The sequence below is a fragment of the Salvelinus sp. IW2-2015 genome, linkage group LG2, assembly GCF_002910315.2.
Source record: "Salvelinus sp. IW2-2015 linkage group LG2, ASM291031v2, whole genome shotgun sequence".
Taxonomy (NCBI): Eukaryota; Metazoa; Chordata; class Actinopteri; order Salmoniformes; family Salmonidae; genus Salvelinus; species Salvelinus sp. IW2-2015.
Window position 1 is genome coordinate 22,095,693 of NC_036839.1, and position 26,437 is coordinate 22,122,129.

Here is a 26,437-nt window from a genome sequence, read left to right on the forward strand (position 1 = left end):
ATATTAATACAGTCAAACTAATTGAAGTAACTGTTGTAAGAGAATCCCTGCTGCAGTGTGTGCAAACCTGGTCAAGAACTACAGGAAACGTATGATCTCTGTAATTGCAAACAAAGGTTTCTCTACCAAATATTAAGTTCTGCTTTTCTGATGTATCAAATACTTATGTCATGCAATAAAATGCAAATGAATTACTTAAAAATCATACAATGTGATTTTCTGGATTTTTGTTTTAGATTCCGTCTCTCACAGTTGAAGTGTACCTATGATAAAAATTACAGACCTCTACATGCCTTGTAAGTAGGAAAACCTGCAAAATCGGCAGTGTATCAAATACTTGTTCTCCCCACTGTATGTACAGTATTTATAGCCTAAAATAGCCCTATTTATTTGTGTTAAGAGAATATGTGAATGGGATCAAATTTGGTTTATATTCAAACTTCGGGTGGCTAGGCTACCTAGACCTTATCATTCCAGAATTATTGACTGGAATTAATCAATCGACACAATAGTGATGACATACTGTGTGAGTAACCTTTTAATTACAAATGCAAAGGCCTACACGATGCAACACTGCATAAAGCAAACTCAACCCTGTTCGTTCTATTGTCCAATCGCAGATGTCTATTTATTTTTTAACCATATGACCTGATTATAAAATCGTTTTCTAGTTGATTTACTACTATTTCATACCCTCCAACTAGGGTCTGAAATGTTACCTGGTTAGGTTAGTCCAGTGGTTCTCAAACCTCCCCTCGGGGTTCCCCAGACATTTCACAATTTTGTTTTATCCCAGAACGAGTTCACCTGATTCACCTAATCAAGGGCTTGATGATTAGTTGACAAGTTGAATCATGTTCTGGTTCTGGGAAATATCAAATACATGAACCGGCTGGGGGTCCACGAGGACAGGTTTGAGAACCACTGGGTTAGTCAACCAGATTAGGAAAACTCTGGGCCCCAAGATATTTTGAGATAGCATTGGCCTATTTATTTATTTTTAATTATCGGCGGGAATAGGCTTCCATAGTTTTGTCCTAAACATGCATACATGCAGAATATTTCATGCAATCCTCTCATTGGCAGAATGAACATCTTTCAGTTGCAGGGTCTGATTGAGCTGATCTGCCCCGCTCTCCCACAAAGCTCCTAGGTGGTCACACTCATCAATCTTTTGAACTTGCGAAGCCAGGACACTTGGCTTGTAACTGATCTCAACTAGAAACAATCATGTTTACTCTCTTTCTTACTTTCATGTAGGCTTTTTGTTGTTGTTGCTAAGATCACATCAGAAGCTCTATATTTTCCCATGTGCACTGTTATTTATTTATTTCTGTGTTGCCGATCTCGCGCCGTGGTCTACAAATGCTAGTTGTGGTAGTTTTTTTCCTATGGGAAAAAACAAATGGTATTTGTTGAATATTAGGTGTACAGTAATACTTCTGGCATTTTTGGAAAGCTACAATTTATTTCAGAGCTGTAAATTGTCTAACCTGTAGCCAAGTCTTTATAGCCTATAAGGTTAATTATGGTTGTCATTGGTTACAATCTGCCACAATATCAATGTAGCCAGCTAAGGTATATGAGGGGATAGTAGGCCTAGTTGGATAAGGCTATATGAATGTGCACATGATGGAAGTTAGCGGTAACCTAAATATTCATTATTTTATAGAAAATGCACTGACTATTATGTGACAACATTGTCCAGTCGTTTGATAATAACTAAAGCTAACAAATGATAAAATGACAAAAATGTGACGAAGACTAAAAAGTATTTTAGACTAAAACTAAATCTAAAATAGCTGCCAAAGTCAACACTGCATGCTAGACTCTTCCTCACCTCTTTGTCCTCTCCCAGGTGGGGTCCATGCAGAGGGACGTGGCCACTCATTCTGTGAGTCGTGGTGTGGGCAGCCCCCGAACACGCCCCACTGAGGAGCTGTCCCCCACCGCGGGGGGTATCGGGGGGTTCCCCGTCTTCGGCGGGGGGTACCCCAGCGCCCTGTCCCACCTGGAGGAGGGAGGCTTTGAGCAGGACGACGGGGCGGCAGAGGTCACGTGCATGTGAACCCTGAGATTAACACACAGATAATATACGCCCCCATCTATCCCTCTAATCTCTTCCCTAACCAAGAAGATCATATATTAGAAAGCAAAACTTGGCACTTTTTAATGTATTTTATTATGAAGCCATACGCACCATTTTGAGATGGTGTTATTTCCTTTTTTTAAACATTTTGTTGGGAAAATCAAGCAGTCTGCGTTCACTGACATTGAGACACTTTTACTCATACCCACATTCTTCCACACACACTTATTAGTCCTGATTAAAAAAGATCACATTGTTCACGCTGCACCTTTTCATGTGATGAGAACACAGACACACACATTCACACATAACTGTCACCAGCACAAAGCAGGAAGCACAGGACACACCAGGAAGAACCTCTCTGTGCACAGACAGACCTCTGGACTAAACTCCCTGTGACCCACAACACACCTGTTGGACAGATGTGTCCCAATGTTTTTGTTCTTCAGTCCCTGCTCACATGTTTCAGACATTGTTCCTGTTTTGGGAAACCACCTCACCCGCTCATCCACCCTCCCCTTTAGAACTGCCAACACCTCTATTCAATCCAATTCAATACAACTCTCTCATTCTGACGTGACATCACGTCTGCTCAGGCTCAAGGTGACACGGTTCAGAGAAACAGCCTATCTACATCCTGCCACCAGCTCTTCTCCCTCCTCTCCTTTCCCATAAACACACCCAGCAGGATGTAAACATTTATCAGGTGGACAAATAGACACGTTCGCTGTGTTGGCGGTACTGACAATATCCAGGTCAGACTTGTCTATGGGCCTGGCGGTGAGTACAGCCATATTACAAACAGCCCTCTCTCTTTCTGTGATGGTTGTGTTTAACTCGGTGTTTGAGTTCAGGCCTGGAGAAGCTTGTTTGTACATTCATTTCTTGGGTGAGTTCAGATGTGTTTTTATATATATACACACACACACACACACACACACACACACACACACACACACACACACACAGAGAGAGAGAGAGAGAGGACTGCCAAGCCACAGGGGTGCCTGAGTAAGTAGGAACGGTTGGATAATATTTCAAACCTTTTTTGAGATGTACACATACAGTACATTAGAGCCATTGTATTCAGAGTCTGATTGGTGCTAAACATCTATTTTTCACTAATCTGTTCATGATGTCATCATTAGTGTATATTTCTTAAGTGTTTTATAACAATTTTACCAGTTGGCATCGGATCAGTAGCTATTCTGTTCCTGCACCTATTCTGTCATTGGAAATAGCTGGTAGTTGTTTCATCATAGCCACATGGTACTGGTTATCAGGCCTCAATTGTTTCATTCTGCTCAGTGATGATGTAGATTCCTCTCCTCAGATCTTGAGACAAAAGCCCTAGTTTCTTCAGGAGATAGTGACAGTTGACTCTTTTAAATGTTTGATCATGTGAAGGGCTTGTTGTATAAGAAAACAACACCATGCTACTGTACATATCGTAATTGTTAACAGGAAGTATTACTAGAGATGCACAGAATACACGTTTTTAAATGAGCTCCCTTTTTTGGGGTTGGCGAAACAAATCAGTATTATCTACCTGTTGCAGTGTTTTCATTTTGGAGAAATTGTAATTTGTTGTCATTGGTGTTTTATCTAATTAAAAAGTGAATTTCCCTTTCTTGTTCCTCTTTGCGTGCAGTTGTATTCTCTGCTTAAATACATTATATCCTTAAGAAATACACTGCCCATGATTTCTCACATTTACTGACCGATTTTACTTTTAAAGCGCTTGGCCCCCACATTCACATGTGCCACCTTAACCTTCTTCATCAAGGTGTTGAGGCGTAAACCTTAGAAATTAATTTGCAATGACAGATGGGGCCAATTTATACAAAGGGACATTTCAAAAAGTCAACAAGCACATTGGGTAACAGTCTTTTTTTATTAACAGACATGAAAATGTAACAAAATTCAGTTCATTAAAAAAGGAAAATTAAAAAGTGGGGCAGATAGACAAGACTCCACTCACAAAATAACTTAATGATGAGGGGAAGGTAAATGGTGGAGGTATGTACTCAGAGCAACAAAAGCAGAGATTCTGAACCACAAATGGATCCATAGCCTCTAAACCCTACGCACAGCTGTACATTTGAGCAGATTGGAAACATTATTATGGTCATAGCTTCATCTTGCCTTCCAATGGGCTGCATGGAAATGTCTGCATATTTTTCCCACCAATCCTCTCAGATCTACAGGAGTGGCTAGGGGTCCATTTACAATTCAGCGAGAAAGAACAAAGGCAACAGAGAGAATGCAAATGTAAAGCACCAGGAAAAAAATTATAGTAGAGATGGAGGGACATGGGAGAGCAGGGGTTATATACAGGGAGCCCATGAGTGTGTGCCTTTCTCATCAACACATTATGGTTTTAGCAAATCCAGGTGCTCAAAATGTTAAAGCAAAATTCCCCACAGAGTAGTGAGAGCCTGTCTGTAGTGTGTAGCTGTTTCAGACCTGGGTTCAAATCAATGAAGTATATAAACTCTAGATTGCTGATGCTATGCATTGGCTAATGAGAGGCTTTGAAGCCACCGGTCGGCCATATTGGCAGTCCTCCATAGGAATTAAAGGAATTCCACTTGAATGTTTCAAGGACAAAATTACATTTAAGTATTGTTTGTTGTTGTAGCGGGGCCAGTAACATTAGTACTTTTAAGGACATTTAAAATAAAAAAAATTACATTTAGCTCACACAATTACAAATTATGCATGTAGCTGTCTGTAATAGAGTAAATGTGGCAAAAACAATTGTAGACATTTTTTTTTTACAATGGTGCCATGATGGGAGGCGCGGTGGCTTCAAAACAGCACCCCCTGTCAGTCTAGTGTATATAAAAATCATTGGTTCAAATGCTATTTGAAATCTTTCAAATACTTTGAGCATTTGATTTAGCCTGCCTAGAGTGCCAGATGGGTGGGATTTGCACATGTGGGACTCTTCTCTTGGTTCCATTGCAACAGGCAAGCTCAATCAAGCAGTATTTGAATACTAGTATTTGAACACACGTCTGGTCTCCTGTGTGCAGCTCTCTTCTCAGGCCTCGCTCTCCCCGGCTGAAGCGTTCTGGACCTCCTCCTCCAGGATAGGAACGATCAGGTTGTCCTTGGACATCAGGTTGTACTTCATCACGAAGCGCGTGAACCGATGGCACAGGAACGTCTCATTCTGCAGGGAGGGACATAGAAGGGAAACAAACAAGAGAATTAGGCTCTGTCCAGAAACAACCCATAGCACATACCCCCTAGACACAGAGGTGAATCAAGAGAAGCAGTGTATGATATGAGGTCTGATTCACTAGTTTATAGACCGTAGTGCCATTATAGCTAAACTAATAGCACCATTATAGCTTTGGTCTGCTTGGGGTCATTACATTGACTACTGAGCCGGGATCAGTGGACCATGAAGTGAACCTAATCATCTGCCCAGTTCTAGTAATAACCACATATCAGTCTTTCCCTACAGACCTTGGCATGGTTTCCCAAAAGCATTTTAAGGCTAATTCTAACAAACTTAGCCTTAAGATGCTTTTGGGAAACCATGCCCTGGTCTGTAGCGCCACCTGTTGACTGAATGATACAACCACAAAATGGAACATGACTCATTTGGCAGAAAAAGAGCACAATAACTGATTCTTCTCAATTTTCTCCTCAACCTGGTGTACACTTGTGGATATGAGCTTTACATTTTCTAATTTAAACAAGCAGAAAAAAGCAGTTTGTGTCCCTGTGACACTATTCTATCAGTTTCAATAAGAACGAGGAGCCCAAATCCTGCTCCTCCGCCAGGTCTATTTGGGAAGTGGGAACTACCACTTACCTCATACTTGTCGAATATCTGGCGATGGTGGAAATAGGCATGAGAGAATATCCTATAGATACGGCGACACACAGAGCCCAGCTTGGCTACAGAGGACTCCTTGATGCTCACACTGGGGAGAGAAGATTGAAAGTGTACGAGTAGGAAACCAAAGTATTCCTTTACATAGTGTGTGTGTGCTCACCGGCTGGGGAAATACTTGTTGCTGTTGAGAAGACAGGCAGCTCCGTCCAGCGTATGCCTAGTGTAGTCAATGGCAGGACACTGTGGACACACACAGGCAATTACATCTTAAATACAGTGCATGGCAGGGTAAATTGAAAAATAAAATCCTGAGTGAATTGAATTCTGATTTTAGTAACACTCACCTCTTTGGGGGTCTTGTGTGCAGCACATAGGAAGATCCACTGCTCTGTGGCAGTCATCTGAGTGCAGGTGTCCGGGTGGCACTCACTCTGCAGTTTCACAGCTAGTCCATTCAGCTCCAGACAGAATTGCCTATAACCGAGAGAAAGAAGGGGTGGGTGTGGAATGGGGATAAGGAAAAAGATGAGTGAGACAACACCAAAATCAATTACTGTAATTGATTTGGTAGACACACTCAGTGTATAGTCTAATCAGTCAAGTGCGTAGTTAGTATATGGTCAAAGTAAAACGTCTAGTAAGTCAAGTGAAGGAACGCAGTGTACCTGAGGTGCTCGTACTTCCACACTCCCTCGTCCTGTCCCTCGGGAGGCTCCAGGATCTTATCGATGTTAGAGCAGTCTGACCGGATGTTCTGCTGAATGTACTGAACATGGACAGGGGTACCACTGAGGTTAGTCAAACATCCGGATTCTGCTAACATCCTTGTTAACAGACTAAGGTTCTGACATGGATGACAATGGTCACACTAGATAAGATGGTTTATAGGGCAGCAGCCATGTTAAAATAAGGCACAGCTCGTCAATGTCAGGCTTGACAGCTACGAACAGCATTCTGCAATCGTGACAATTGAAGCTCAAAATGGACTCCTCGGTCATTCCCCACTGACTAACTCAACCAAACCTGTTGTACAGCCAGAGTGCTGTCCATTTCCTCAAAGGATTCATCCGGCCAATTGTAGAAATCCTGCAGTGAGAGAGGGACAAAGGGATAACGTTAATCATATTCACTGTATGTGCTCAATGGACAAAAGTGTCACCTCTCAGCCTTCACATCATCTAGCCATAGACGGCATTGTTTACATTAGCTAGCAACAACTGTATTTGTTGACATGCTAGCTAATGTTAGCTAACTGGTAACTGTCAGCTATTTTGACATAGCTTGCTAGCTAGTTAACTGTTGATGAACTGTAGACTTCAGCACTGTAATTAACTAGATAAAATATTTAGCATCAGCTAACTATCAAACAAAGTCATTACTTGTGTTGATCTTATACTTATAAAGTGCCCCAAATTACCTAGCTATACTGAACAAAACTATAAAACGCAACATGCAACAATTTCAAAGATTTTACTGAGTTACAGTTCATATAAGGAAATCAGTCAATTTAAATTAATTCATTAGGCCCTAATCTATGGACTTCACATGACTGGGCAGGAGTGCAGCCCTTGGAGGGCATAGGCCCACCCACTGGAGAGCCAGGCCCAGCCAATCAGAATTTATTTTTCCCCACAAAAGGGCTTTATTACATACATGCAGGTGCATGCCAATTGCACTCTCCCTCAAAACTTGAGACATCTGTGGCATTGTGTTGTGTGACAACACTGCATATTTTAAGTGACCTTTAATTTTCCCCAGCACAAGGGGGGGCCTGTGTAATTATCATGCTGTTTAATCAGCTTCTTGATATGTCACACCTGTCAGGTGGATGGATTATCTTGGCAAAAGAGAATGCTTACTAACAGGGATGTAAACAAATATGTAAATAACATTTTTCAGAAATACGTTTTTTTGTGGGTTTGGAATATTTCTGGGATTTTAAATTTCAGCTCATGAAACACTTTACTTGTTGCTTTTATATTTTTGTTCAGTGTAGATGAACGTTATCAATAACAAATGTGAACTAGCTGGGCTACTCAATTAGCTTGCCAAAAGATAACGATCCTACCGCTACCTTTGTTTACGTTTTGGAACTCAATCATTGTTACATTAAGACACCATGGAGCTGGCGCGAGATATGGGTCGGAAAACGTACCTCAATGCTGGAATGGGATGTGCCACTGTACTCCAAATTGCACATTTATCCACCCTGCTCCATCAAGAAGATTGAAATTCTACCACTTTTTATCCTTGATGCATACGCCATCTAATATGACGATGAAACTGAATTCCACATTCCTCTCAATAACATAATTTCCCGTAGGGAAATCTTAAGGCCTGTAGAAATCTTAAGGCCTGTAGGTATTGCATAAAAAAACAATGGCATAGTCCTTCACCATCACTGGAATTACATATCAATTAAAAAACTCAACATAACTATACATTTGTCCATTTCCAATAAATAGTTGTGTCACTAACAAAATACCGTTCTCAAACCATCTATAAAAAAATGAAGATGTATTATTATATTTTATGTCTTTGTTATTCCAAATCAAACATCTATTAGGGGAGAAGTTACGTTTATATACAATTAACCAGGATAGTAACACCTGCTTATGGAAATTGGCTAATTTAAGGGGAATTTTAATGAGCTCAAAGTTACATTTTTGGAAAAATTCAATGCCACCAACCTTTTCAAAAACAAAAAATTGGATGTAATTCTTGATCCACCTAGTCTTAAAGATAATATTTGATGTACCAAAATCAAGCACATTTAAACCGCCCTGATATAGAATATTACACAATACACTCTTTAAAAAAAATTGGGTTTATTCCTCCAAACAAAATGTAAAAGTTTCAAGTCTACTTCTTTACTTGTTGCGTGGGGAACATCCAATGCCATTGCAGCCATTGCAGTCTCGATTCTTCTTCAGTTTTTGACAGCAATATGCGACCATTTAACAACCAAGCATCAAACCTCAACGTTCTCAGTGATGGCAGTAACATTTTAATTAGCCCTTTCTGTTTGGTTTTTACATATTTTGATTCCCAGGTATGTAATAACATTTTATGGGAATACCGGCAATATCAACCAAATCATTAGATTGATACTTTAATGCAACATGTTTTATTTAATTTAAAAGTCAAACCAGATAGAAGAAAATACATTCAAACACAGCCTTTTATAGACTCTGATCTATCCCGTAAAAAATGTATAGTGTCATCTGAGAGCTGACTTTTTTTCCTCCCAGTATTTGAATGCCTCTAAATTTATATTTTTTAATGAGAAGCGCCATAGTCTGTGTGACCAATAAAAACAGGAATGGTGCTATTGGGCAACCTTGTTTTATACCTCTACCTATTTGAAATCTGCGAGTAGTTCCATTAGGTAATTTAATTGAGCTATTGCATCCATGTCTGAATGACTTGTTTAAAGTAATTGCCAAATCTAAAGAAATCCAGTGTTTCAAACATAAAACTATACTCTACCGTATCGAATGCTTTACAACAAATTGAAATATATATGTTTGGGGGATCGACAAATAAAACGGTCTTAATTTAAAAGGTTACTATAATCTATCAAATCTAAAACCAAAGAATATTATTACGAATGTGCCTCCCTCTCATAAATCCCGATTGAAATCATCAGTAATTGTTTCAAGACATCTTTAATCTTTCTGCAAAGATAATAGTTAACAATTTGACATAATTATTTAAAGTTATAGGCCTCCAGTTTTCTAATATTAAAGCATCTTTATTAGGCTTTGGTATTAAAGAGATTAAATCTTGAGACATCGAAGTAAGTAACTTCCCCATTTCAATAGCTTCTATGAATACAAATAAAAAAATTCACAAATGTCATTTTGAAATACTTTATAAAATTCACTGGTTTGACCCTAATTACTAGATGATGCCTTTCTTAATCTCTTCCAAAGATATATTTTGGTCACACATTATTTTGAACTCCACAGCAATACACCTAGCATTCTCTTTTATGGAGGACAGAAAAGAGGTTATATCGCCAATATTATCCCTTTTAAGTACATAATTTATCATAGAACTATGTAACAAAGCAAGACATTTCCTTTGGATTTCTGATGTCCATTAATGTTCAGTTTAACCAAGGAGAGTTCAGCATTTCTTTTTTCCAAGTAAAAAATGTATTTAGTGTTTTTCTCACCTTCCATCCACTTTGTTCTTGATCTCAAATCAAATCAAATTGTATTTGTCACATGCGCTGAATACAACAGGTGTAGACCTTACCGTGAAATTCTTACTTACAAGCCCTTAACCAAAAACTCAGTTCAAGAAATAGAGTTAATAAAATATTTACTAAATAAATGAAAGTTTTAAAAAATTAAATCATTCAAAATGAAACAAGAAATTTACATAACAATGAGGATATATACAGTGGGTACCGGTAGAGTCAATGAGCGACGGTACAGGTTAATCGAGGTCATTTGTAAAGTGACTATGCATAGATAATAAACAGCGAGTAGCAGCAGTGTAAAAACAATGTAAATAGTCCGGGTGGCCATTTGATTAGTTTAGTTGTTCAGCAGTCTCATGGCTTGGGGGTAGAAGCTGTTAAGGAGCCTTTTGGTCCTAGACTTGGCGCTCCGGTACCGCTTGCCGTGCATTAGCAGAGAACAGTCTATGACTTGGGTGACTGGAGTCTTAGACAATTTTTTGGTCCTTCCTCTGACACCACCGCCTAGTAAGTATATAGGTCCTGGATGTCAGGAAGCTTGGCCCCATTGATGTACTGGGCCGTACGCACTACCCTCTGTAGCGCCTTACGGTCGGATGCCGAGCAGATGTCATACCAGGCGGTAATGCAAACGGTCCGGATGCTCTCGATGGTGCAGCTGTAGAACTTTTTGAGGATCTGGGGACCCATGCCAAATCTTTTCAGTCTCCTGAGGGGGAAAAGGTGTTGTCGTGCCCTCTTCAGAACTGTCTTGGTTTGTTTGGACCATGATAGTTTGTTGGTGATGTGGACACCAAGGAACTTGAAACTCTCGACCCGCTCCACTTCAGTCCCGTCGATGTTAATGGGGGCCTGTTCGACCCTCCTTTTCCTGTAGTCCACGATCAGCTCCTTTGTCTTGCTCACATTGAGAGGTTGTTGTCCTGGCATCACACTGCCAGGTCTCTGATCTCCTCCCTATAGGCTGTCTCATGGTTGTCGGTTATCAGGCCTACCACTGTTTTGTCCTCAGAAAACTTAAGGATGGTGTTGGAGTCGTGCCTGGCCACTCAGTCATGGGTGAACAGGGAGTACAGAAGGGGACTAAGTACGCACCCCTGAGGGGCCCCAGGGTTGAGGATCAGCGTTGCAGATGTGTTGTTGCCTACCCTTTATCACCTGGAGGCGTCCCGTCAGGAAGTCCAGAATCCTTAAGCTTTGTCCTCATATATTCTGTTTTAATAATGTGCTCGTCTTGATGACTCAAGTCCATAGATGGTAACAATGTCTTTGATTATAGACTTTTGGTCTTAGCAACCACCTTTCCTCTTTGAATGGCCAACCTTCTGACCTTCTGAATTCCCAGTATGCACCATATAACTTCAACAAGTTTGCCTTATTCTAGCATTCAGTTATAATAGATTTAGCTGCAGTCTTGAACTGTTCATCAGCGAGAAGTGTTTTGTTATTTTTCTGTCCATCTGTAGATGCTGCGAGGTTGATTGAAAGAAAAAATGGCTTTATGGTCCATGAGAACAGAGGTTTCAATAGAGACATCTACTCTGGATATTAACCAAAAATCGATTCTTGATTGCTTGGACATCTTTGCAACACAATGTATATTGTTTTATATATATATCTCAAAACCATCAAATCCCAAACATAAATTAAACTTGGAGGGATTATTCATTCTTGTAGCTCAGGAGGTAAGCAATCCCATTGAGGATCCCCAATATAATTCCAATCCCCTCCTAAATTCAGTCTGGCATCCACAAATATATATAAAAGTAAATGGATTTCCTGCTAAAAATCTTGAAATAGGTTTTTGAACTGTTATTTGTAGCATAAATGCTTCCCAAAATAAAAAGCCCACAATTCACATCTATAACAAAAATGAACCATCATCCAGAATGATGAGCCTTACTCTTGATTACTTTACCTTTAAACTTCCCTTTCAAAACTGCCAAGCCAGCAGAATGGTTACTTCCATAATGGCACTTTGTGTTGAATGGAGATTGTCTGGCACTGAAATTCCAAAATGTCTGCAGTGGTTATTGCTAGCTAGCATGAGGACGAAAAGGGCAGTTTTCCATGAAAACTAGCAGTATTCTTCGATGTATCAGTGTGGATACATGTACAATTTGGAGTACAGTGGGATATCCCATCCCTGCATTGAGGTACGTTTCCCCACCCATATCTTGCACCAGCTCCATGGTGTGGTTAGAGGTTAATATACCCATGATTGCGTTCCTACCCCAGTGCAGCTCAGTCGTAAACAAGCGTAACAGTAGGGTCGGTATCTCCTGGCAACTACGTTAGCTAGCGTCAATTAGTTACTAGCTAGCTATCAAAAGTGGTTCTCTGATAGTATTCATATTGGGAATTTAGTCGTTTGCCAACTATCTAGCTAGACAAGTGTCGAAATGTCTGCGGTGCAACATTTTTAGCAAGCTACTAACGTTACTGCCTTGCAGCCCCGACCCTTCCTGTTTTTCAGAAGACATCTCCGAGCAACGACTAAAAAGCCATCACCGAAATTTAATTCACGGTTGAGGCAAGGCCACTCTGATCACCGATGGCCTCTTCACCAAATGTAATCGTATTCCGATTTGTAGAAACATACCTTCGCCTTGGTTCCAGGCCTATTCCTCCTCAGAACTGCAGTACCCTCCGCCATGACCATCTCGACAGAATGCCCGGATGCAAATGATGCACAGGCTTGTGTGACGGATAACAAGAACGGGGATAGGGAGTAGTGAGCTACCAAATGGATGTCATTCCTCCAGAGATACTGACACTGCATATTTGCTTGCTTACATACACAAGTATGTGTGAATCATAGTATTTGAAGAATACAAGTGTATGCAGGGGTGGAAGAACCTTTTACCAAAACCTGTTCCTTCAACAAAATGTTATGCAGATCTGAGTTGCATGTTAAGTTCATATGTATATTCAACTTGTCTTATTCAGAGTGTTGCAGGTGGGGACCTGTGAAACGCACTCCTCAGCCTGAACAGTCCCCACTTGCACATAAAATACATCCCAAATCCACTTTTCATATATCTGCTCATGAGATACACATCCAGATTCAATAGTCCACTTTATTATTGTAACAAAACATGATCAGAATTATTTACAATTGAATAACATAGAAAAAACTAAGACATGAATGAGGCAAAATTCTTCTCTAACAGGATGGATGGGGGTTACATGGATGTTTTACAGTGAAACAGATTTTACTCTACATATTTGCCAAGGATGTCAGCATCACGGAACAGGAAGTATTCCTGAAAGACAAATGGAGATATAAATTAAAATAGACAATCAATACACAAACTAATGAATATGGTAGTTGGACATAATTTCAAATGATCACTTATCATACATATAATAATAATAATAAAGTAGAAAACAGTTCTAGACATGCCTCGTCTTCCAGGTTAACTTTAGTTCCTCCATACTCTGGCAGAAGGACCTTCTCTCCAACTTTGACACTCATGGGTGTCAGCTTCCCTTTCTGAATGAGATCAGTAGAAAAAAAGATAGCTATATTGTATCAATGTGGTCCTTGAAGTTAAACACGTCTAATCTCTGGTCATTGTGAAATCTGATAAGCCAGTTAGACAACTCAGACAGAATGTAAGCCACAATTGTAGAAACTCCAGTTAGTTACACAAATCATACATAAGCTACTGTTTAGCCAGAGAGAGTGAGATCAAAGTAAATTACCTGGTTTGTGGAGCCTGGTCCCACTGCCACCACTGTGGCCTGCAGAACCTTGCCTTGGGCCTTCTCTGGCAACATGATGCCCCCCTTCGACATAGTCTCTGCAGCCAGACGCTCCACCAGCACCCGGTCAAACATGGGAAGGAATTTCCTGAAAGCCTAAAAGATGTAGGCGAACGGTTTTATTTATGACGGAGACACTGTACAACAAAACATTGCAACGGATTTAATCTACATAGCTCATCTGAGGTTGAGAAGTGTTGGACTCTTCTTCAATGAGTGCTTGACATTCCAATTGTTATACCCTCAAATTGTCACTAGATAGAGTTTGATCCATTGTGTGAACTGATAAATGCTTAAGTAATACAAATGCACGAGAGGGGCCTCGTCAATAGCCAAAAGGAGATGTGTTGTAACCATCTGCCATCATCTGCTGAAAATAAGGACAATTTGGTGGGGGACTGTTTATTTAACTAGGCAAGTCATTTAAGAATTTGTTCTTATTTACAATGACGGCCTACTCCGGCCAAACCCGGACGACGCTGGGCCAATTGTGCGCTGCCCTATGGGACTCCCAATCATGGCCAGATGTGATACAGCCTGGATTCAAACCAGGTACTATAGTGACACCTCTTGCACTGAGATGCAGTGCCTTAAACCGCTGTACCACTCTGGAGCCCCAGTGTACACCATTCAAAACCTTAAGGTGGATTCCAAGAGTTCCTGGTTTGGTAATTGTAGTTGGTCTTTTTGAACAGCTAGTTTTTGTGAATGTCCGAAACGAATCATATCTGTGAAAGAGACTTTCATTTGGCTCCCTGACTTGCATATGGTTACGCCTACTACCATTTTTTGAGCTGGTGGTATGTACATTTAAGCGCTACTGAAAAAATGGGCAGTTTGGGATCTAAATGAACATATATTTTATCTGAACGTAGCAATGAGCTTGCACACTGAACACAAGAAACTAGTCACTAAGGGAAACATAAACCTACTACAGGTTAGTGGTACTCCATGCAAAATAGTTGGAGTGAGTGAAGCTGAAGATATGGTGGATGCCCCGCAGGCTGTGGAGATTCAGTGCCGTTCAACAGTTTTAGGGAAACTGATATGYTGATCGTGAAGGTGGATTTTGTGGCTTTTATTGCATATGTAATTCATTGTCCTGCCCAAATGAACAAGAAGTCCAAGGAACTGGCCATAATTGTATCTGCAGCTGAAAGGTTATTGGGACTCCATGGCCGAAACATTGCAAGGAATACTGTCCAAAGATGCTCTTCCTTCAAGCCCCAGAGTCTGAAGGGATCAGAGTTGACGTTTGAATGACTGAAGGAGTACATTGATTTGTTTCTTTGTCTTTTATTTATTTGGGAACAATAGGAGTATACTAACCCGTACAGTGGGTGGCAGCATACACCTCTCACATATTTTTGCGGACCTCCAATATACCATTGAAAAATAATTAGTTGAACCTTCCTCCACTTGTAACTGTACAGGAAATCATTTGTGAGGGTTTGTTACTGCCCTTGACTACTAGCAGTGTCCAGGCAATTTGCAAGTAGCCTGCCAAAGACACCGTTAGTATTCACTATTGAAAAGATGTAAAGCAGCATTTCCCAAACTTGGTCCTCGGGACCCAAGGGGTGCACATTTTGGGTTTTGCACTAACACTACACAGCTAATTAAAATTATCAAAGCTAGATGATTAGTTGAATCCGCCATATAGTGCAAAAACCAAAATTTGCACCCTTTGGGGTTCCGAGGACCGAGTTTGGGAAACCCTGGCGTAAAGCAAGCAATTGTTAGATATCTGATGTAGAACAATCTTTAAGCTAAAACTAAGACTACTCAAAGTAGAGTATGGATTCTCTCTGTGGCCAGCATAATGCAAGGAGCTTAGGAGTCAACATTTTGAAGATTTGCAACACCAGCTGCCTGTCTGGTAACAGATGTATCTTTGACCTTGAATGAAGGTTGTGGTGAGACAGGGGACAGAAGAGGGTTTGAGGTTCTAGGCTGTTGACTCCTGGGCAGGGCTCTCCAACCCTGACCCACAGATAAACTTCTATACTAATCATGGCTTTGATGTTAGACTAAATTCCAGAACAGGTCAGGGAGTGTGCTCACACAGCCCCAAAAATCTATCAAACTTTATTTATTTGTCACATTCTTCCTAAACAGGTGTAGACAAACAGTGAAACCTAGGCAAGGCTTTGTGGGGTTTAGTAGGCTCAAGGACTCAGACGTCAAGAGATAACATTGAACACATACAAACAAATCATTAAAGGTCTGTTCTTCAGTGACTGGGGTTTCAGATCCCATTTGAACATCTTTTAGTAATATTCCCAAACAGAATTGTGTAATCTATGACTAATTTTAGCATATTACAAGTGCGGCAAAAATAATGGACAAATAAAATTCTGTGACGCTTTGGCACATGGGGTCACGGCGTCTGCGTTACCCGGAACTGGTTGATAGCCGGTAATTCCCTTTTTCGTTGTGCAAGGACAGACAGTGAAATAAACTAGAACATACATTAGGACAAATAAAATACAACACTTGTGCCACATAGCATCAATTTAGATGGCAACGGCAAATGCTTCTACTTATCACTTTATTCGTTCTTCATAGTTCACTAGTACCCATCAACTACAGTGCCAATTGTGAAACTCGTGCTGGCAATTATCTCCATATATAGCCAACGATTTTGAGATTGATGGTACAAAATAGCAAGTAATCTCGAGCTAGCTAGTTTAGCTATCGGACAGCTAGTTGCATGGCAGATCGCATAGGTCAATATATGACACGCCTTTACACAGTAACGGTAGCTAGCTAATCTGATAAAGTCCTCCTGTATTCTTGGTCATGCCTGACCTTGCCTGCGAGAAATCAAAGCATAGGTTAGCTACTACAATACAATAGGAAACTCGGAATGCTAACTCTGCTAGTCACAAACATGACATTTGGCATCCTAAATTCTATGTATGTGTTTTTTATAAAGAATATCTTACCATTTATGTGAGAGACCTTGTAATGTTGAGCACAGACTTCTTTGAGCGTGGATTTGACACACTGAACGAGAATCTCCACGTGAGGAAAACCAAGAAATGGTTCGCGCATGCGTGTCTTCAAATGTCCTTACTTTACTGTTCCTGGACAGTTTCAGTTCCAAAATATTCCATTACCCCACAGAATGCAAAAGGCACGTATACATATAAAAGTAACAAAAATTCGGCAGAAGGAACTCGCCAGAACAGTTGTGAAGAAATTATAATTTATGTTTCATGTGTTCTCATGTGATTGCAGTTTGCAGCAATGTTGCACAATGTGTCAACTTTGAACCCCCTTTTTTCTCCAATGGCGCATGAGAAAGTTCTGGAACATGGGGCCCTGGAACGAGCATATCAGTGAAACGTGTAGTTTTATTGACAAGTTAAACACACAAAATAAATGCTTTTCCTAAAACAAAGTGTATAAATAGCACAATCATTTGACATAATATGGTTTTGATGTAAAGAGTCCTTCAATTTAGGCAAACATGTATATACTTTTTTTTTAAACCTTATGCATATTTAGGGGTGGACCGGTAAATTGCCCGGATGCAAAAGGCCATGTGCATTGTTGCCTGTCTCTAAAGCGCTGTTGCACAACCGCTGTACCATTATTTTCCCACATTATACCATCCTGTCTCCTTCAGACAAGCAAATCGTGTCATCATTAAACAACAAGTAAGTACTATTATGTCTTCGTAACATTTTATAGAGCTTGATGCGCATCAATCTAAACAACATATTGTTTGAAACGTCATGCTTTTGCTAGCATCGTTAGCTGAACATATTTTCAAGCCTGTCATGCCTCCAACAACGACATTCAAATAAGTAGCTATCTGTGCTAACGTTAGCTAGGTAGCCTAAGTAGGATTAGGAATGTAACTTGCATCCAAGTTGCCATAATTACAAGACACTGGTAATTATGGCAACTTAACTTGGCTGTCTTTCTCCAATACTTTCCCATTAGTCTTGGTAGTTACGTTTAATTGGTATTTCGATGGTATTTAGTCGCGTAATTGTTTTCATGTTGATTGTCATGTCCTCTGATCTTGATTAAATAATGACAAAGCCCAATTGGCCACATTTACTCATGTCATGACATGCTGTACCTACAAGAGATTTGATCACCGTCACAATTTATTCCAAAAGATTGTTACATTTATCTAGATTTTTTTTTTTTTTTTTTCACTCAATCTGCATTACTCAGATATTGAATTCTGTAAAACCGAAGTTAGAGGCGTGAGCAATCAACCCAGTCCGGTCTTGTCCAAGCTGGATCTGGGGTAGTGTCTACCTGGGCTGCTATAGGCTGCATATAAATCTTTGCATTTTCAGTTCACAAATAATGCTTTCCTTTGTCTTTGGGCATCTTTACTACATTCTCAATTCATTCAGTAGCTAGTTCATTCATTTTGGGAAGGCGTTAAACGGTACTGTGCACGTGCCATATGAGCAATTTGACCTTACACTACATGACCTGAACACACGTGGGGAGAATCAGGAAAAGAGCGGTTTGAGACATTTCTGTCACAATTTAGCAAATCTCAACAAACTCCCCATCAGATACATTAATTTGTAATCAGAGATTAACAACCAAGTGCAATAGCCCTCATATGCTGAACATGGAATTAGGCTGCTACTTGATTATTATGCAGAATTCTAACGACATAGAGATCTTATTAAATATAATTCCTAATTCTATGGCTATCTTGTCCTCTGCCCTTGGTTTGAGTTCTGTGGAATAAGAAATTCTGCCAAATCATTCACATGTTAGCCTACTGTGACAGTTTATTAAGATTCCCTCATTTTGAGACCATGACCTGCTAAATACGTTTGGCATTTGTGTCTTGGTCTTTCTGTTCTGCAAGACATCAAACACACATTTGCACGTGTTTGCTCTGTGTTATGGAAATGGATGTCCTTTTTGTCCTTGAGATTTTCGGGGTATTGCATCATAGGTTCATTCATTGATTCTTGTCTTGCAACTCTTTCTGTACCAGGAGCGGTCACTAGGGTGTACTGTATAGCTTGCCATTGTCCATATGTGACATCTGGACTGGGGGAGAAGGTGTCTTGGGAATGATCCGGAAGGTTCATGTGTTACAGGCCAAACAAGTATTTTGACACTTTTAGCTATTACCAAATAATTTAAGTGTATATTAAAATGAAGAAGGTCCTGATAGCCAACAGCTGTTGACACAACGCATGCTTTTTGAGTGGACTATGACAGAGTAAATACAGTTCTCTTTCCCACTTTCAGAGATGTTGCGTCTACCCACAGTGATGAGACAGATGAGGCCAGTCAGCAGGGCCCTGGCCCCCCACCTCACCCGGACTTACGCCAAGGACGTCAAGTTTGGAGCCGATGCTCGGGCCATGATGCTGAAGGGAGTGGATCTGCTGGCTGATGCTGTTGCCGTCACCATGGGACCCAAGGTAGGAGAGGAGGGACTTGCTATGACAAATCTGCTATGTAAAACCAATCCATTAGTGTTCCACTTTTCATTTGACTCTCATTTCCACCCGAAGAACCCTGTGCACCACAGTGTCTTGTGTTCAGTTGTTCCTGACAGAAACGGCACCTGGAACAAGTGTTTTGAGCTGTATCCTTTCCCCCTCCCTTCCTCCAGGGTCGCACAGTCATCATCGAGCAGAGCTGGGGCAGCCCCAAGGTGACCAAGGACGGCGTCACTGTAGCCAAGGCCATCGACCTGAAGTGCAAGTACCAGAACATTGGTGCCAAGCTGGTCCAGGACGTGGCCAACAACACGAACGAGGAAGCGGGAGATGGCACCACCACTGCCACCGTGCTGGCCAGAGCCATCGCCAAGGAGGGCTTTGACAGCATCAGTAAAGGAGCTAACCCTGTGGAGATCCGCCGTGGCGTCATGCTGGCTGTGGAGACCGTCATCAACGAGCTGAAGAGGATGTCCAAGCCAGTCACCACCCCTGAGGAGATTGCCCAGGTAACCAATTGTGTTAAGAATATTGATTGCTCAAATAAGTCAATATTCTTATAATTTCATATCTATTCAATTGATGCAAATTATTGATTTGCGACAGATGCAATATCTATATTCTACTTTATATATTAAGATAACCTTTTGATGATGACTAACGTTTTCAATGCTTTCTGTTCTGTCTGCTAGGTGGCCACCATCTCTGCTAATGGAGACGTGGAGATCGGCACCATCATCTCCAACGCCATGAAGAAAGTGGGCCGCAAGGGAGTCATCACTGTCAAGGATGGCAAAACCCTTTATGATGAGCTTGAGATCATTGAGGGGCTGAAGTTCGACCGCGGATACATCTCCCCTTACTTCATCAACACAGCCAAAGGTAAGGTGCCCTGTTTGCCATGACCCCACCACCAAGCCCATCTTCTGCTATTTTGGGGCTTTAAGATTAAGAGAAACGCCAGCACACTGGTGATCTTGATGCTCTACAGATTTAATGGATTTTTATGATCTTCATGCTCTACATTTGGCAATTTCTTTGGAGCTTTTACATCAACCCTCTCCCTCATCTCTGCCCCTCAGGCCAGAAGTGTGAGTTCCAGGATGCCTATGTGTTGCTGAGTGAGAAGAAAATCTCTTCTGTCCAGAGCATCGTCCCTGCCCTGGAATTGGCCAACCAGCACCGCAAACCTCTGGTCATCGTGGCTGAGGATGTGGACGGAGAGGCCCTCAGCACCCTGGTCCTCAACAGGTCAGTTCTCTGTCCATTTAGCACCCTGTGTCTCAGACAAGCAGTTCTGATCTGGGATCAGTTTTGGCTTTTAGATCATAATTATATGCACGGGGGACCTGATCCTAGGTAAAGAGTCCAAATGAGATGCTTTGTGAATACAGGCCCTTGTCCTCAACAGGTCAGTCAGTGTCCTTTATTTAACCAGTAAACACCCTTAGCCTTTCACGAGTCACCAACCCTGATCCGGGAGCACCCCCACACTCCCCCCCCCCCCCCCCCCCCACTCTGAGGTAGACATAAGCTAGCATAGCGTCACAAGTAAATTGTAGCATCTAAATATCATTAAATCACAAGTCCAAGAAACCAGATGAAAGATACAGATCTTGTGAATAAAGCCACCATTTTCAGATTTTTAAAATGTTTTACAGGGAAGACACAATATGTAAATCTACTAGCTAACCACGTTAGCAAAGGACACCATTTTCTTACTCCCAACAGTTTTTTCCTGCGTCAGTAGCTATCACTAATTCGACTAAATAAAAATATATATAGCCACTAACCAAGAAACAACTTCATAAGATGACAGTCTGATAACATATTTATGGTATAGCATAGTTTATTTTTGAAAAATTTGCATTTTTCAGGTATAAATCACAGTTCTACATGGCAGCTGCAATCTGAAATAGTGCCGACCAGCCAGAACAATTACAGAGACAACGTCATATAACTAATTACTCATCTTAAAACATTTCAGAAAATACACAGCGTACAGATATTGAAAGCCCAACATCTGGTGAATCCAACAATATTTCAGATTTATTAAATGTTTTATAACGAAAACAAAATGTAGCGCTAAATTAGCATAGCTATACCAGGCAGATTCGGCTGGGCGCCCACGGCCAGTTCACATGCACAACAGATATGAAATAACATCGTAAATTGGCGCTTACTATTGCTGATCTTTCATCAGAATGTTGATCAAAGTGTCCTTTGTCAAGATGAGTCGTTGGTTCCGTTCAGAATTGTTCCTTTCCCACTCCATTTAGCACAGGTACTGGTCGAGTGGCACGGATCTCTCAAACGTAAATAAAATCAGACAACGGAACACCGCAAAACTCCCGAAAAAATTCAAATAATCTGATTAAACTATATTGAAAAACATACATTACGATGATCTGGTCACATGTATCAAACAAACTTCGAGACGGAGATAGTTTCATCCATAATGGCCGCACAACAGAAGACAATCGCAGCTACAAGTCGCACGATTTAGAGACCGGAAGTTGTCGGTCACGCCAAAGAATTAGCTCTCATTTCACGTCAGTCCCAGCTAAACAAGATATTTTTCCTCTGACGTCCTCTTGACACCCAGAGGAAGGCCAATGAGGTGTGTTTCGGGTCATAGGGGGCACGACCATATATAGGCAGAGCGTTGAAGCTGGCATACACATCTTGCTTTTTTCTTCTTGGTCATGGAAAGTGCTGTCAAATGACTTCTGTATCACTCAGAGACAAAATTGAAACGGTTTTAGAAACTAGAGATTGTTTTCTTTCCAATGGTATTATTTATATGCATATAGTAAGAGCAATAATTGAATAAGAGGCAGTTTAATCTGTAGAGCAAATTATGCTAATGGAAAATAGCACCCCCTGTATTCTCAAGAAGTTTTAAGGACCTGTTTTTGTTTGCTTTCGCCTTCACATTAACACTGACTGACTGCCTGGGCCAAAGGGACACAACCAGCTCAAGGGCCTGCAACAATAATATAAAGGTCTTATCTATATCACCAACATCATTCAGCTCTAGGTATTTATGACTGAAGAGTCAACCTCAATTAAGCTGTAGACCCTTTCATGATTCCTGCCCTCTCTTTATTGGTAGAGGAATGTGTGTAGATGTAGGGAGTCAGTCAGTTTGGGGGTGTGTTATTTTAACCTCTACAATGGCTACATTTACACATGCAGCTCAATTCTGATCTTTTGCCACTAATTGTTTTATTGATCAGATCTTTGGGCAAAATATCAGCGTTGGACTGTCTGTGTAGACTTAGATGCTGGAGGGTGTTGGGTGTGTTTACAGGGGTTCTCAAACTTTTTGGGGTCAGGGATCCCTTTTGTGATAGCATTCATTGCAGGTTAGTTTTTTGTAATTAATCTTGTTCTGGAGGCAGCTCTGCAGAGTGGTCACTAGCTGGCACACCCAGAGTCATAAAATATGATTTTAAACCTAACCTTATCCACACTGCTAACCCTAATGCCTGACCTTAAATTTTGGTTATATGAATTTTTACAATATAGACAATTTTCACCCTGCAGCTGGCTTAAGGGGAACTCGCTCAGTTCTGTCTCCAGGACAAAACGTGTTATTAATCCGAACACAATTTGAGTGAGATAAAAATAGGATACAAGGAGCTTTACTATGACTTCAGCAGTGCATGGCCAGACAAATCTCGGGCACTGGGAAGGAACATTTTTAAAGGCCCACCTCTTGGCATTGGATACATTTTGCAGTTTAAACTAATTTCCTGCAATACTACAAGTTTTGCCATGAGGCAGAGAACTTTGCGGTTTTAAAGCTTAAATTACAGTGAATTTATGTATACACATTTTGGGGGAATACAGGAAGTATTGAAAAATATATAATTGGTGGAGTACTCTGGATACCAATATCCCTGTAAGCCTCCCAGTCCCATGTTGCACAGGGTTAAGAAATTGTATAGATTCACAATATTTTATTACACACTCTAAACGGATCCCACTTTGAGAGCCTGTATTATATTAACCTCTACTCTTTCTTTAGGCTGAAGGTGGGACTGCAAGTGGTGGCAGTCAAGGCCCCAGGCTTTGGAGACAACAGGAAAGCCCAGCTGCATGACATGGCTGTTGCCACCGGGGGCACTGTAAGATTACTTTTACAATACAACCACCCCATGGTCAAATTGATCTATAATTACTGTAAGAACACTGACACCAACCACCCCATACTTGCATTAGTCCATTTTGATTTGAGAAATCAAATTGTAAAGCAAGATAAGTTGGTGCGGCTTGTGCAGTTCTGTTCCCCCTTCCACACAGAAACATGTCTCCTACTATCCTTGTCTGACTGCATCCCATGCCAGGCAGGGACGCTTGGTCTGACACTTCTGCACTGGCATGATTTGCCAATCAATGAATAGCGTTTGCGTAGTCATGCTTATCCCATGGTTGAGGCTTTAACTTGGACCTGTTCTAATAATGGAAAGTGCACCCTCCATGCCTCTTGAAAGATGGGTGCCATTTTCAAATGTTCAATTAGGGCCAATGTATACCTGTTCAAATCCTGCCCTTTACTGAGATCCTTCCCTTCTTCCTTCTCTTTAGGTGTTTGGTGATGAGGCGGTGGGCATTGCCCTAGAAGACATCCAGGCCCATGACTTTGGTAAGGTTGGCGAGGTGTCTGTCACCAAGGACGACACCATGCTGCTGAAGGGGAAGGGAGACACTGCGGCCATCGAGAAGCGCCAGGCAGAGATCGTTGAGCAGCTGGAGAACACCACTAGCGACTACGAGAAGGAGAAGCTCAACGAGAGGCTGGCCAAGCTGTCTGACGGAGTGGCTGTGCTCAAGGTCAGTCACGGGGCAGAGATTAAGGGGGAGTGGGTCAGAGGGGAAGGGGTCAGCTGGGCTCCCGAATGGCGCAGTGGTCTAAGGCACTGCATCTCAGTGCTAGAGGCATGACTACAAACACCCTAGTTTGAATCCAGGCTGTATCACAACCGGCCGTGATTGGGAGTCCCATAGGACTGCGCACAATTGGCCCAGCATTGTCCAGGTTTGGCCCGTGTAGGCCATCATTGTAAATAAGAATGTGTTCTTAACTGGACTTGCCTAGTTAAATAAAACATGGAGGGGGACATACGATCGCAGAGTGAAAGTCTTGAGTGTAGAGAGATGGGTAGCAGTATGATTTGATTGCTTTTTGTCCTTTTAATGTCCCTGAATATTGTTCAGTTTTAGTCTAGGCCTATGAAATTAGGTAGGATGTTAAAATTAGGAGATTCCTACTCTGAGACAAGATTTGCATTTGTTAATGAGTCGCTTCTGTATCTGCCTTGCATAGCAGAGAAAGCGAAAGTGTGGCTGACTGTTCTGTTCTGTTCCAGGTAGGAGGAACGAGTGATGTGGAGGTGAACGAGAAGAAGGACCGTGTGACCGACGCCCTGAATGCCACCAGGGCTGCTGTGGAGGAGGGCATCGTGCCCGGAGGTGGCTGTGCCCTGCTGCGCTCCATCCCTGCCCTGGATGCCCTCGTGCCCATTAACACAGACCAGAAGATTGGTAAGTAGAGTTCCTACTCTGGATCTTAACCTAACATGCCGATAGGTTTTCATTTTGGCTGTAAAGTTGGACACGTGGGTGGGGTATGTTAGATTTTTCTTTCCAACTTCTGGACAGATAAGTATTGTCGCTTAACTTGGTGTATCACTTCCTGTCTCCATAGGAATTGACATCATCAGACGAGCCCTGCGTGTGCCAGCCATGACCATTGCGAAGAACGCTGGTGTGGAGGGCTCTCTAGTGGTGGAGAAGATCCTTCAGGCCGCGGGGGAGATAGGATACGATGCCATGGAGGGAGAGTACGTCAACATGGTAGAGAAGGGCATCATCGACCCCACCAAGGTATGGATGCTTTAGCTCGACACTACACTGTCGTTCACCCAGCATACAAAAAATATAAAAACAGGTTCATTTTTCTAGTGATTGGAAATGTACAGCAATAATGTTTGCAAAAGTTATTTTAATTCAAGTGCTCATTGTGCAAATGTATTTGTTTTCAATAAACAGTTGGAGACTAAATATATAGTTTACATGTTGTCAAATCTAAGCCAACCCTTTGATTTGCCCTATAGTTGCTAAATAATCAAATGTATTTATAAAGCCCTTCTTACATCAGCTGATATCTCAAAGTGCTGTACAGAAACCCAGCCGGCAAGCAATGCAGGTGTAGAAGCACGTAGACAACCCGTCTACTTAGTTTTTTTCTACTCCCGTTATGATGTAATCTTTGGTTAGACTGACATAGCATAGACAAAAGTTGGCTGATGGTGGTATCACAGGTTGTCTGATGATTTTGCTCCCTTTGCCGGTGTCTGTCTGTATTACAGCAATGACTGAGTGTCTCCCCCTACAGGTGGTAAGAACGGCACTGATGGATGCTGCAGGTGTTGCTTCTCTGCTCTCCACCGCCGAGTGTGTGGTCACAGAACTGCCCAAGGATGAAAAGGAGGCTGGCATGCCAGGGGGCATGGGTGGTATGGGAGGTATGGGTGGCATGGGAGGTGGCATGTTCTAAGGCTCACCTCAAAGTGCTGTTTAGACTTAATGGCAGCATGAGGCTAGGGGGCAAATTATCCCTCCAACCCCAGACCTGCCCAAACAGACTGGCCATAAGTTTGTTGGTGCTGCAAATGGATGAACTCTACTACTTCTGCTGATTTGTCTCCCCTCCACCCTCTGTAAGACCGGACCAGCCTCGCCCAGCCTTACTCCGTCCCTCTACCCACACCTGACCGACTCCAGTCTGCACCGACGATCCCCCCCGCCCACACAGTTTACCTCAAACATGGCAGTCTCATCATCCAACATGCAAAATAGTCTTGAATATAGTGCAGAATATTCCCTGTCAATTATGAAAGATGCTCACCAGTGAGAATAATGCAATGCTGTTCTTGATAAGTTGTCATTTGATATCAAATGGAAGTAATGAAGCCTGTTTGTGCACTACAGAAGTAGAAAAGAGAAGGCTGACCTAAAATGGTCAAACACAGTAGAGATGTAACTCAATATTGATTTAGAGTTTA

The 26,437-nt window shown here is 41.6% G+C and overlaps 3 protein-coding genes across 5 annotated transcripts in view; 2 read left to right on the forward strand and 1 right to left on the reverse strand.

Moving 5' to 3' along the window:
• The window catches only part of LOC111976802 (raftlin-2), a 30,928-nt gene extending 28,630 nt beyond the window's left edge, over positions 1-2,298 (forward strand). Inside the window, exon 8 of the mRNA XM_070446258.1 lies at positions 1,859-2,298. Within this exon, the coding sequence (XP_070302359.1) occupies positions 1,859-2,068 (210 nt within the window). The 3' untranslated portion in view covers positions 2,069-2,298. The remainder of the gene's footprint in view (positions 1-1,858) is intronic.
• Positions 2,299-4,629: 2,331 nt separating this feature from the next.
• LOC111976809 (MOB-like protein phocein) lies at positions 4,630-17,166 on the reverse strand. Of its 3 annotated transcripts, XM_024005972.2 has the most exons (8): positions 16,869-16,958; positions 13,861-14,016; positions 6,966-7,028; positions 6,608-6,708; positions 6,287-6,416; positions 6,103-6,182; positions 5,919-6,030; positions 4,630-5,267 (listed from the first exon to the last, which is right to left on the reverse strand). In XM_024005972.2, the coding sequence occupies exons 1-8, from the start codon at positions 16,869-16,871 to the stop codon at positions 5,136-5,138; spliced, it is 777 nt and encodes a 258-aa protein (XP_023861740.1). In that variant the 5' UTR covers positions 16,872-16,958; the 3' UTR covers positions 4,630-5,135. The 3 variants fall into 3 exon arrangements, with proteins under 3 accessions (XP_023861740.1, XP_023861724.1, XP_023861732.1); XM_024005956.2 differs by lacking the exons at positions 13,861-14,016; positions 16,869-16,958 and adding an exon at positions 12,755-12,863; XM_024005964.2 differs by lacking the exons at positions 4,630-5,267; positions 5,919-6,030; positions 6,103-6,182; ... (1 more) ...; positions 6,608-6,708; positions 6,966-7,028 and adding exons at positions 13,215-13,418; positions 13,559-13,648 and having other exon boundaries at positions 16,869-17,166.
• Positions 17,167-17,483: 317 nt separating this feature from the next.
• On the forward strand, positions 17,484-26,437 carry LOC111976826 (60 kDa heat shock protein, mitochondrial). Its single transcript, XM_024005983.2, has 10 exons — positions 17,484-17,585; positions 19,168-19,343; positions 19,538-19,873; positions 20,057-20,246; positions 20,447-20,615; positions 23,398-23,497; positions 23,958-24,203; positions 24,740-24,914; positions 25,078-25,256; positions 25,768-26,437. The coding sequence occupies exons 2-10, from the start codon at positions 19,170-19,172 to the stop codon at positions 25,927-25,929; spliced, it is 1,731 nt and encodes a 576-aa protein (XP_023861751.1). The 5' UTR covers positions 17,484-17,585; positions 19,168-19,169; the 3' UTR covers positions 25,930-26,437.